Source organism: Thrips palmi, unplaced genomic scaffold, assembly GCF_012932325.1.
Source record: "Thrips palmi isolate BJ-2018 unplaced genomic scaffold, TpBJ-2018v1 HiC_scaffold_7, whole genome shotgun sequence".
NCBI lineage: Eukaryota > Metazoa > Arthropoda > Insecta > Thysanoptera > Thripidae > Thrips > Thrips palmi.
In genome coordinates, this window is record NW_023144634.1 from 9,672,311 (window position 1) to 9,684,553 (window position 12,243).

Here is a 12,243-nt window from a genome sequence, read left to right on the forward strand (position 1 = left end):
CTCAAAATAAACAGCGCGGCCGTCGCGGCGCGGCAGGCCGAGCTGGCGAAGCTGGGCGTCGCGACGGAGGGAGGGCGTCGGGGCGCCGCGCGGCCGTCCGCGCCCTCTGGTGGGGGGCCGCGCAAGCAGAGGGCTCAGCCTACGGCCTGGAGGGAGCCTACCCCCGCGACACACTGACACACTGATGTGTCCAGCCAGCCCAGCCTCCACTGTCCCAGGGTGACTAGCGCCCGGGCAGTAGGCAACGCGGTGCGCAGGTGCGCGTTGGATTGCCTGCCGTCCGGGCGCTCTCCAGCGCTGCGGGGCCAAATGACTCCAGCTGGAGGACTCGGGCTGAAGGGTCTACAGCGTTCGAACCTTCGTCTTGGCACCCTGAGGGAGCGTCGGTTCATCGAGAAGTGTATCGGACAGTCCGAGGTTCCACGAACGTAGTATATTTCGGAGAAAGGCGTCGTTGATGAGACGGGTAGTCGCATCACCAGAGTTGACTCATAACTCTATTCGTCTCCATGCTCAAGTAGAACGGCGTTGACACCTGACGGAGTGCCGAGTCAGAGGAATTTATCATGAAAATGTTCGCGCCACTCACGCCTGATTGGAGTTCGAAACATACTCCCGGTCCAGAGAGACACTTCGGGGCAGGGGTATCGCCGGGCAGAGCACGACGGCGATACCCCGCGCGGCGGCACCTGCGGTGTAGTGGTTGTCGTGTAAACAAGGCGCGTCCGGGGGCCGGTCATTTGTTTGTTTTCGTTCGGAATTTCAAGAAATCAACATAGTCAGTTTCGTGCTAAGGAGCGTGTGTGGACCGTGATTTAAAGAGCACATAAGGAGTTGCTCATGCAGTAAAACATCACACGTAAGTTTGTTTGGAGGCACGGCGGTAGTTTCCGTGTGGGGTTCATAACCTTTAAGCTCACATGTTTTGGACGGCTAGGTTCTGTTTACAAAGTGTAATTTATGCGCCTCTTGTCTTGTGTTTTTCTCTAACAACCATTTTTACTCCTATTTTTGGTTTCAGTCTCAGAAAATGTTCGGATCCAGTGGGAAGACTTTGTGAACAAGTGCAACCGTATTCCCGAGCGGAAAGCTTTCCTTGAGAGAAGGATTTTTTCGCAAAGAGAGGGCGTTTGAGTTCAAGTGCAGTTCCTACTATAGCACCCAAGTAAGTGACATCTGTTTTATGTCATCTTATTTTTAACATAAGACTGAACTACTGTATTCGATTAGGGTATTTCCTCTCTTCAGTTTCTAGAGTATGCTCTCTTAGAGCAATATGATGATTTGTTATTCTTGGGCCTTTAGTCAATGTAGATTGATAAATTGGGAATGGGGAAAAAAATTGTCAAAGAAGTTTTGATTTCGTTTTATTGGATCAAGGGTGTAAAAGCAAGTGAACAACAGAGTGGAGAATTCGACACTTGCATTCATAATACAAGTATAAATTAAAATGCTAGTTTAACAAAGTTGCAAATGGAAGTTAAGTCATTTCTGTTGCAATTCTTTGGTTTGTTTATCTGCATTCATTGAACAAATAAACCAGTGGTACAGTTGAGCATTTCTATGTAAAGACCAAGCTATGCAGCCAAAATCAAAATTAATAAAAGTATTTAATACATTATGTGGTAATCCTAATGGATGTTTAAGCACAATACCTCACGACTAGAAACTTGCATTCTTACACTACATTGTTTTGGCAGCTACCAATTGAAGTTAAATTATTTGTAGCCTGAAGATCAAACATACAAAAGTAAAAGAAAAAAAGGAAACAATGTAATTGCCAACATACATTCCAGAGTGCAAACAAATATGGCCATATGCAATTCAAACAAAGGTGAACACCACTACAACAAATAATGACTAAGTGAAGTAGCACTATAGGCATCTATCTCGCCTTTGTGATACCAGAATATTTCAGTTAGCAATCAGATATTATTACGACTGTAAAGTTTCATCCCAGCACAGCTTCAGAAAGCTTTGATCGACAAAATAGACCCTATTATAAAACGTATCCTTTGTAAATATACAAAGCCAATCACAAGTTCGAAATTTTAACACACAATATTGAAGACATTCAGTATGTCTCTTCAACCTACCTAGTTAATTACAATGACTTGAAATCTCCATACAAACTAAAGATAAAATACAAATCTACAATTGTAATGAAATTTTAAATGCATAAACCACTTGACACATCTATCCATCTTATTACGTCTGTCACATTTACAAATATTTACATACATATGTACATACATCGTTTCTCTTAGAGTAAAATTTTAAAATAATTAATATAAAGGGACAAAACCTTTCAGCACTTGGTGTAAGGTGAATGACGGAGGCTTTGGTATGTCACATATGTTCCAACCCTAAAAAGAACAATATCTTCTAAGAAGCAAAATGCTCTTTAAAGTTGCCTTCACTGCTTCAGTTGTTGGACAATCCTGTCAGGGGATTGTTACCATTTCTGTGGTGGCATCTTAGCACCCAGGATGCGTTGGGATTCTCATGGAGCACAGTTGTTATGACTGCTGTCTGTTCCAATTGGCGTTCACCTGAAACAATAATATTTTTGTTATGAATCAATTTTCTTGTAATCCCTTTGCTGATTTCACATTACATAGTAGCCTTGTAGAACTAATACAAACCTATATTTCCTCCAACCTCGTACAGAAAGTGGGTTTTCAGGGCAAGCTCTGCATCAGCTGTTGCCAGAAGACAGCTAAGGTTGGCATTGTGGGCAAGCTGCAGGACCCCATTTCCTCTGCTGTGACCAAGCACAGGATTGGTTGCGTTGGAGTTAATCTGTCCGTACACACTATGTGGCCGACGCTGATTCCTGTCATTTCGACCACCAGCTGAAGGTCTAGCTAAAGCAGCGTCAGGGTCTTTTGAAATTTCTTCAACAAGACTAAAGGAGAAATGACAAAAATTACAAGTGATTACAATTGTGCTTAATTGTGTCAAAGTTCAAAGTTGTACTTTTCTTTTTGTAAAGGAACTCACCTTAGCACTACACTGCCAGCAGTAGTTCTGTCATTAATCATGACTGGAAAATCACATAAACCAAACTGGGGTGCACTGACTCGAAGAGCGCCACTAGGATCCAGCCCAGCAGACGGTGTCTGATTTTGATCCTTCGCCAGTGTATTTGACGCATTCCTCCGACCCAGAAGTCTTTTCATCTATCCCAGAAAAATACACAAGTTCATCATAACGGAAAAAACTCCACAAAGGAATACAGAGCCTTTCAATTTGAACTTACAGGTTTGTTTTCTTTGGCTTGTCTACGTTGGCGATCTTGTTCATTTGACCTGCGTACTTGACCAACAAGGGCTGACGGCACGACCCACAGACCCTCCCCCGCCTGGAGGAGGCCCTCACTGACTTGGCAACACATTGCCGCTAGACTCACTTGAGAGCTAAGTGATGCTTTGTCACTGCCGCTGCCAGCAGCAGCTGCGGACTCAACATACCTGTTAAAATACAAAACCAAATATTTAGACAAAATGTTTCCAAGAGTGGAATGAAGTTAGAAGCAAGTCCATATAGGTACTAAAAATTACCTAGGAGGAAATAGGGACGGAGCAGCAATCATAGCAACATTATGAAGAGACATCTTGTTGTATTCCTGGTTTTCAACCACTCTGTTGAGAAAATCGACCAAACTTTTAGAGTTGCTCGATTTTCTGCAGGAAGGAGCAGCACAAGTAAGTTGAGAGCTCTGGCCCTCAAATGGGCGGGAAGTTCATGAGTGCGATAAAACAATGCCACCAATTCAGGAGTTAGCAGAGGCTGAGGTAGATCACGAAGCCACTTCTTGAGAAGAGCAGCCAATTCGTGGACGCTGGCTGATTCCAGGACCTTCTCTACTTGGTCAGGCCTGGAGTAGAAATTCTCTTCCAAATTTCCAGTTAAGGTTTCCACTTTCAGGCGATGAGCAGCAACTCTTAGAACTCCTTCTTCTTGCAGTCCTCTCTTTTCCAGTTGGCTGACAAGCTATTGGAACAGAGTACAAAAAGTCTTGTCAGCGCATCAGCAAATAAGGAAACCATGTAAAAATTAACTCTAACACCAGTGCCAAATACCATACCTTTTGGACAAAAAGGGCACTTTTGAATGCTCCGAGCACTGCTGTCTGTCTCGCTCAAGTAATGTGGGGAGAGAGACTCCAAAAATGTTGCCCTCTAAAAAAATGATGGCTGGTTTTAACATTTATCTTAACAATATCAATCAAAAACAAAAAAGGTTCTCTTGGTTTTTACCTTCTTTTCGCTTTCGCTTGCTCGGCTTTCTTTTCCTAAATGACAGCCCACAGCTATCAAAGAGAGCAGTAACTTCTAGCAGTAATAGAGGGTAAAGCTTCTGGTGGTCAGCTTCACTAAGAAATTCCATCCAAGTTCTTCCACTTTCAGGTTTTTCAGAACAGAGAGATGCAGGGCCTGCTAAAACCTGAAAAGATAAGACAACATGCTTAGAACCAGAAATTTCGAAGACACTCTTTGTTGCTTAAATTCAGATGATTGACTTACTGTAGAGTCTAAGGTTCGTTGCCTGCAGACTTCTTCAAAACTAAGGTGCCCTTGTGAGCCAGAGCGGTTCCTCCTTGGATCCTGCTGCGCCTCTCTTTCTCTTTCATAAACACTACTTTGACTTCTTGTTATTGAGGCATGAGGAATCAGAAGATTGCGCCTAAATAATTGAGAAAACGCCATGAGTACAACATACTTATTTTAAAATAACATTTTCCACAAGTGGCATCACACACTGACCTCAGGCTGGTGTTATGGTTATTTTCAACATCAGCAGTGAGATCATGGTTACTGGAGGGTGCCGAAGAACTCAGGGTGTGATCTGTCGATCTATCTCGAAGAGTTTCTGGTAAACGAGAGCGAGTCCTGTATTTCGACAGGTGCATCGAACCAATGCGCTGATAGTTGATCATTTCCACTCCCTCGCTGTGAACAAAATAAAAACTATGTAAAGCATTTCACTTCTCGATCAGATTAAATCATACAATGGACACGTGTGCAGCATTCAGCCCCGTCGAAGAGTAGATAATTTCCCAAAGGAGTGAAGACAAAGACAGAGCTTCCATGACAGACGCTGATGGCGGTGTAACTCCCACTGCTACTGACCACAGTCCGACGCCACGATGTCGCCGCCGTACAGCGAGCCCCTGTAGGCGCCTCGGAAGAGCTCGTGCACGGGCAGCACGGTCTGGCCGGGCCCGGCCGGGGCGCTGGGCAAGCGGCGGACGGCCTTGTGGGAGCTGAGCGCGGCGCGCATGCTGACCGGCTGGAAGATCTGGACGAAGCTGGGCGGCGGAGTCGGTGGGCTGTAGGCAGTCGCAATTTCATCTTTACCATCTTTTCTTTCTTTTTCAAAGGGAGGGCTGGTATTTGAACCCGGGCTACTTACGATCCGCGGTCCAGGCGGTCCAGGCCCATGGCGGTGGGGCCCGTGGCCCAGTGGGGCAGCGGCACGGAGTGCACCGAGTGGGGCGTGGGCGGCGACCGGTCCTGCGGCGAGCTGTGTGGCGACGACCAGGCCAGGGCGGCATCCTCGCAGGGCAGCTCGGAGTCCAGCGAGTCGGGCGTGGCGCTGCGCGACCGGGTGCCGGTGCTGGAGTTCTGCGGGCAGGGAGCAACGAGGAGTCAGTCAAGCCGAGCCTGGACAGCCTGGTCGTCGTCGGGAGAGCCCGGAGGAGCAGCCCCTCACCGGGACGGGGCTGGCGGGGTGCTCCGTCACGCAGTACACGAGCCTCTGCTCGCGGCGCCTTCGCTTGCGCCACAGCCTGACGAGACCCATGGCGCGGCGGGGCGGGGCGGCCAGTGTTTTGACGGCGCGGACGCGGCAAGCAGGGAAACGCAACGAGGCGAACGCTGACGCATCAGTGAGGCGGTGCGTCAGGTAGGACAAGGATTACGGCGTGTCATACGCGCTGCCCCATTCTAGCGTCCTGCGAGTCCTGCCGAGTCCTGCGGACCGGAGGCAGGGGAGGGGGAGGGGGGCAATAACTGATAAGGCAGCCATCTAAAAGGAGGCTCTGCGTCAACACGGCGTCGCCGCGTTCCTCGGCAGCCTGCTCGCGGACAATGACAGCACCGCGATGACAGGACAGGGGGCGCGATAGGCCGATACCCGGTAGGGCTCACTCGGTGGTCGGAAATAAACCACCACACCACAAAGAAGCGCCTGCGAAGTCCGGGGTAGGCAATCGACGCAGGGGTGCCGAGCGGGTGGCCTACCCGCAGGCGGCAAGGCGAGTATCACCGAAGCCACTCGATATAATCTTCGTTGCAGGGGTCTGTCCCGGTTACTGATCGCTCCTCCGGCCCCACAGTGCACCCACCTCGAGGTCGCGGTCCCGGAACACGTCCCTGATGTCCGGCTTGCGCTGGCGGCGGCGTCCGCGCTGCCGCACCGTGCGGTTCAGGGTGTCGACGCGGCGGCGCACGGCCTCGGCCTGGTGGCGCGGCAGCTGGCGCAGCGAGGCCTCCAGGACACTGTCGGGGAGCTCGCGGCCCGCGCGGAAGGCCGCCACCAGCGACTTCTGCCCCGCCGCCTCCAGCCAGTCCGCCTCCTGCTCGCCATCTGGAACACAACGAGGAGACCGTCAGCAAGGCTTGCTGACACCGTACTCAGTCGCGGGTTCGAATCCCGCCTCCACTTTCGTTTTTCCAAGGGCCGCTCTTGCTTTTTACGGTGGCGTCGCTCGGCTGCGGGAAAGAAAACAGGAAAAGCAGCAAAACTTGCGAGGCGGTCGTCGACCGTATCCGGAGGACCGGAAATGAGCCGTCGGCAGTTTTAGTGCTGAAACCGAAAAGCCGCCGAAACGGTGTGCTGTGTCTCTTGGCGTCTCGTGTCGCGTCGCGTCTCTGTGGCGGCCGGACAGGGCGCACCGCGGAGGCTGGACCGGCGGCCAGACTGATTCCCAGAGCCGTCTGTCTCTCTCGCACCTACACGCGACGCCCCATGAGTGCGACAGAGACAGAGCGACGAAAGCGACTCTCGGATTCAGCCGGCCGTCTGGATAGTCCGGACGCAAAGCAGTCCGACGACCTCGCGTCAAAACGGCTAATAGCACACCGGCGACCCGATGAATGGACGCAGGGATGAATGAATGAATGAATTAACTGTCGGCGGGCTCACCGGGCCTCACGTGGGCGGAAAGCCTCGCCACGCTCTGTCTGTCTCTCTCGCACTCGCGGGCGTGCGGCGTGGGGGCGGCCAGGCTGAGGGCCAGGCCCGGCTCGTCTATCAATACTCCACGCGCGAGGGCAGCGGGGCGCGGCGTACGGACGGTTTTATTCTTCGCCAGCCGGCTGGTTCCGAACGGTGCCCCCTCGTCGCGCTGTCTCTCTCGCGCCGCCACGGCGCGCTCGGGGAGTGCGAGAGAGAGCGGAATGAGAGCGCAGTGTCGTCGCCGCCGTGGCATATATTCACTCAGGTGGCCGTACGGCGTCACAGCAAAGCGTTTCGGGCCGGCGGCACTGAGCTTGCATTTATCAAGGCGGTCACCGCTGCGTCGCTCCGTCTCTGTCGCACCACTGCGGAGCGTCCCGCGGGTGCGAGAGAGACAGCGCCACGAGGCGGCGTCGTTCGGCGTCGGCCTGCAGACGACGCGACGCGTGTTAATTGGCGGCAGGTTCGATGCAAAGGCGAACGATGGCGCAGCAGTGCGCGCGGGCGGGAGGGAGGGAGAGGGGAGAGGTCCAGGGGGGCGGAGCAGAGAGAGAGAGAAAGGCGAATAGAAATGGCCGCTAATTGCCGCCACACGAGCGCGTTAGCACCACGTGACCAAATCACGCCGGGGAAAAACAGAGAACCATCGACTTGCGCGCTGCTCGCGGGACGGGTCGGGTCGGGACGCGGGTTCAAGACCCAGGCTCAAGGATTCCTTTTTGCCCCTTCCCCTACACCGCAAGGCTTTGCCTTTCGGAACGTAACGCGATACGGACGAGATCCGCGACAAGAAAGCCGCGACGGAGCGGCTAAAACAAAGCACGTGCCGAAAAAAGAAAAAAAGGGGAAAAATTATTTCGCACTCACGTCCGCTCTGCTGCCCCGCCCCACCCCCGCGCGGCGTGCGTGCCTGCCCCGCCTGCGCCGCCGCCGTGCCTCGCGATGCGTGCGCGCCGCGAGCAGAGTCTCGGGTTCGCCCGATATTGACCACATTCGGAAGCTTGCCTCACCGGACGCGCGGATCGCTGGCGGATCGGAGATCGAAGCCGAGCCTTGAGCCCGTTTGCTGGAGCGAGCCGACACCGACCGGAGTCCAGTGCCTACACCGGAAACGGGCAAATATGTTGGAAACGCGATCCGCGGCGGTCGGCGCGAGAAATTTAAACCGCCAAATTGGCCCCGCAGCGGGCACCTTGTTTTTTGGGACGAGGGGAATAAAAAACGGAGCCGCAACTAGACCGCTTCTCCGATTCTGTCCGGCCGGCGGGCTTGGCCGAGGGCTTGGCGTTTCGGCTTCGGCCCGGTCCGGTTGGGCCGAGGGCTGGGCCCGCGACGCGTCCACCCGGCGTCCACGGCGCGCGGTACAACGCGGTGGCGTGCCAAATCGGCGGGGATTTGGTTTTCTTTTCGGACACGACACGCGGGGGAAAGGCACACACAAAAGGGGCGCCAAGGGAAAGGAAGGACGGAATAATAGAAAAACGGAAAACGGCGGCACGCGAAGAAAGCAGTGTCGAAGCCAAAGACGGCCACGCGACAAGTGCAGCTCTCAGGGCCCGCTCCGTCCGCAGAGCCGGCAGCGGCAGCGGCACCGGCAGCGCAGGAAGTGAGAAGGACACGATTTTCAAGACGCGATGCCTATCTCTGTGTGTCTGTCTCTCTCTACACCACGCAGCAGGTAATTATTTCCCTAGTTCAAGTTTCCATAGCAACCACTTTCGCCGCGCGTGTCACCGCGAAGTCTTCCAGCCAGGGGCGTAGCCGGGAGGCAGGGCAGGGCCGGGCAGCGGCGTAGCTGCATCAGAAGGACGCTTGGCTGGTGGTCTGCCCCTGCATTGACCCCTCCAGTCAGCACGCCACTGCAGACTGATTCCGAGAGTAGTTTTCGTCGACGACTCTCTCGCAACTACTACAGCGACGCCCCATGAGTGTGAGAGAGACGGACTCTCGGAACCAGTGTGCTGGCCGCGTCTGGTCGCGGCCCACGCCGAGGAGCCCCAAATGGAGTCCCACCAGCCAAAATAGATCACGTCCTGACAACAGGAAGACGGGCGCGATCGCCTTGACAAAGCGCCGGAAGTGCAGCGGGCGGCACACTGTGCGCGGCCCAAAGATCCCCGTCTCTCTCGCACTCACGGGGCGTCCCGCAGGAGTGCGAGAGAGACAGCGATGCCGTGGAATGGCTCGACAGGGCCCAACGAGGGGCGTACTTTTAGCCCACCCGGCCCGGGCTGGCCCCAGCCAGGAGCAGCGGGGTCCCTTCGTTAATGAGACTCTGGGGGGACCTCGGCGGCCTCCCGATAAGCAGACTCCAGCTCCTGCCGGACGGCCTGGACTCCAGTCGGCTCGAGCTCCAGGCCCCCGGCTGCCCCCAGTCGCGCACCGCGCCGCGGCCAACGCTCCCTGCTCTGGATTGCCAAACCCGGCCCACTGCTGAACCGCCAAAGCAGAAGAAAGCAATCATGCCTGGTTGGCATTTCGGCGGCTCGGGCCGACGGCGCCCTCTTGCACGACGCTGACGTTCGCAGCGGACTTAGCTCAGCCCGACACATATACCGTGCGTCCGTCTCGGACCACGTCGCCGACGACGACTCGACCGCCAGCGCCGCGTTCACGACGGCATCACCAACCTACCCGGCAGCCGCGTGTATCGGTCGCGGGCCACGGTGTCCGAGCCCACCAGGAAGTCGACGGCGTCGACGTGCGTGCCGAGTCCGAAGGGCTTGCGCGCGCGCTGCGTGGCCCGCTTCAGCAGCCGCTTCACGGCCGTGCTGATGAAGGCCCTCTTCTTGGTCAGCATCCCCATGACGGCGACGACAACAACAACACTCTCACTGCACTACCGCCATGCCGCGGCTCCCGATGTTGTTGTTGTTGGTCCGGTAGCGCGGGGTCACTGGCGCGGCGCGGTGCTGCGGGCGGTGCAGCGCGAGGGCCTTGCGGGCCTTCTGGGCCTTCTGGGGCGACGAGCTGTTCGGGTGGAACGCCGCGGTGCGTTCATGCTTGGGGTTGCCGGCACACTGGCTGGCTGTGGCTCGGGCCGACACGACACGCTGGCGCGGCCCACGGCCCGGCCCGGACGGACTCGGCGACTCGACCACTGCACGGGCGGGCGTGGCGCGGCGCGGCGGTCGGTCCCCTTGTTCGTTTAGCGATCACATTGCAAAGGGGCTGTTCGCTGTTCCCGGCCGCTCGGCTGTCCGGCGCGCCTCCGCAGTTTCGCGACCAGCCGCCGCCGCTGTCGCTGCTGCCACCACCCGGTCGAGCATCAATTTTTGTTTTTGTTTCGTTTTTTTTTTCCGGCCGGATCTGTATCTGAAGTGATCAGAGATGAAAACTAGCCTCGGCCAGGGTCGCTGCTTCCTTCCTCGCGTAGCCTCGCGCCATTCCGCCGAAGTCGGCGCGGCCGGCCACCCTGGACGCGCTGGACGGACTTCCCCTTCCCGCGGAAAGCGCATGGCGCGAGCTCCGAGCGTGACGCGACGGCCGTGGGTTCGAATACCAGGTAAGCCATTTTTTCCGTCACTTCCTTGTTATGGCCGGGCCGTGTACTTGTCAACGTGTGACGTCAGCGCAGCGGACACAGCATCGGCGCACAGTGGGCCAGAAGACCGCTGGAGGCGGCCAAAACTGTAGACGCGTTTTGAGCTCCAGAGTCGCTAAATGGGACTCGAACCCAACGTGTGACCCCACCAATGGATTCCTCGTTCGGAGAGCAATCCATTGGTGGGGTCACACGATCGGTTCAAGTCCTGTTTAGCGCCTCTACAGTTCAAAACGCGTCTAGAGTTTTGGCCGCCTCCACCGGTCTTCTGGCCCACTGTGCGGCGGACGCCGCACCGCCGCAAGGGTGGGACAAGCTGCCGTATTTGTGCAAAGCCGCTGCAAATCCGGCACTGCCCCGGCATTCCCGCATTACCCCGATCACGCCCACTTCTGTCTGTCTGTCTGTCTGTCTGTCTGTCTGTCCGTCTGTCTGCGAGGTGTCCGCCAAACGGCCGAGCTGGTCCAAGCCCACACGCACACATACACTCGTGCGATACGTATTGGCAAGTGCGCAGTGTAGGCGGCGGCGGACGGCGCGAACACGACGGCACGAGGACAATGAAGCTCGAGGCGGACTCGCGCCAAAAAGAAGTGCAATGATTGGTCAAATATGCATTTGATGCACCTGGCGAGGACCAAGCCTCGCTGTTTTGTCACAGTGCCCCAACACTTGACAGAAATCCTGTTGGTGTTGTTGTTGGAGCTGCCCCGCGCCTGTTCGGCCCCTGAGTCACCGACACGGCTACATTTTGCCCGCTACACACACACGCGCACGCACGCACGCAAGGGGAAAGTCCTTTGACAAAACATCACGAGCGCACCCCGCTAAAGGATCCTGTACTCGTTGTCCTTATGACTGTACGACATTATAACGGATCTGACTCACACGGCGTCGAGTCCTGCAGGACTCCGAAATGCTTTCCCAACGGGGCACGTCTATATGGCAGCAGGTCAAGCGGACCGGGTGGCGGCAACGCTCTTGTTTTTGCTGATCTTGCTGTTGACGGCCACAATGTCGCCGTCGGGAAAGGTCGCCCGGACTCGCTCGATGTGTCGTTGGCGGTTATATCGATAGCACACTTCGATACGACTCGCATCGATGCCATGCGGCGCAGCGGCGCGATCAGACCCACAGTGGGTCAGAAGACCTGAGGAGACCGTCAAAATCCCGGACGCGTTTTGAGCTCCAACGTCGCTAAATGGGACTCGAATCGAACGTGTGACCCCACCAATGGATTGCTCTCCGAACGAGGAATCCATTGGTGTGGTCACACGTTCGGTTCGAGTCCTGTTTGGCGACTCTCTAAAAACGCGCCTTTGGTTTTGATCGCCGGCGCCGGTCTTCTGGCCCACCGTGCGCCCCCATGCTTCCTGATGCACCAGCCCCCCGCTGCCCCCTCCTCCGGCGCGCGGACAGGGAATGGACCGAAAATAAATCGGAGGAAGCAGACGACCTGCAGTGGGGTGTCGCGTGTCACGGGGAAGCACCAGACCCCCTTCCCCCTGCCCCCG

At 55.5% G+C, this 12,243-nt stretch overlaps 1 protein-coding gene across 1 annotated transcript; it reads right to left on the reverse strand.

Moving 5' to 3' along the window:
- Window positions 1-1,351: 1,351 nt before the first annotated feature.
- Window positions 1,352-10,204, reverse strand: LOC117652416 (rho GTPase-activating protein conundrum-like). The gene is given in 15 exon segments (XM_034397311.1): window positions 1,352-2,552; window positions 2,646-2,908; window positions 3,004-3,182; window positions 3,263-3,473; window positions 3,564-3,666; window positions 3,669-3,996; window positions 4,091-4,104; window positions 4,107-4,184; window positions 4,263-4,449; window positions 4,530-4,689; window positions 4,770-4,955; window positions 5,132-5,335; window positions 5,419-5,630; window positions 6,353-6,594; window positions 9,820-10,204. Coding segments are annotated over 15 exon segments (2,667 nt in total). The 5' UTR covers window positions 9,992-10,204; the 3' UTR covers window positions 1,352-2,424.
- Window positions 10,205-12,243: the final 2,039 nt, after the last annotated feature.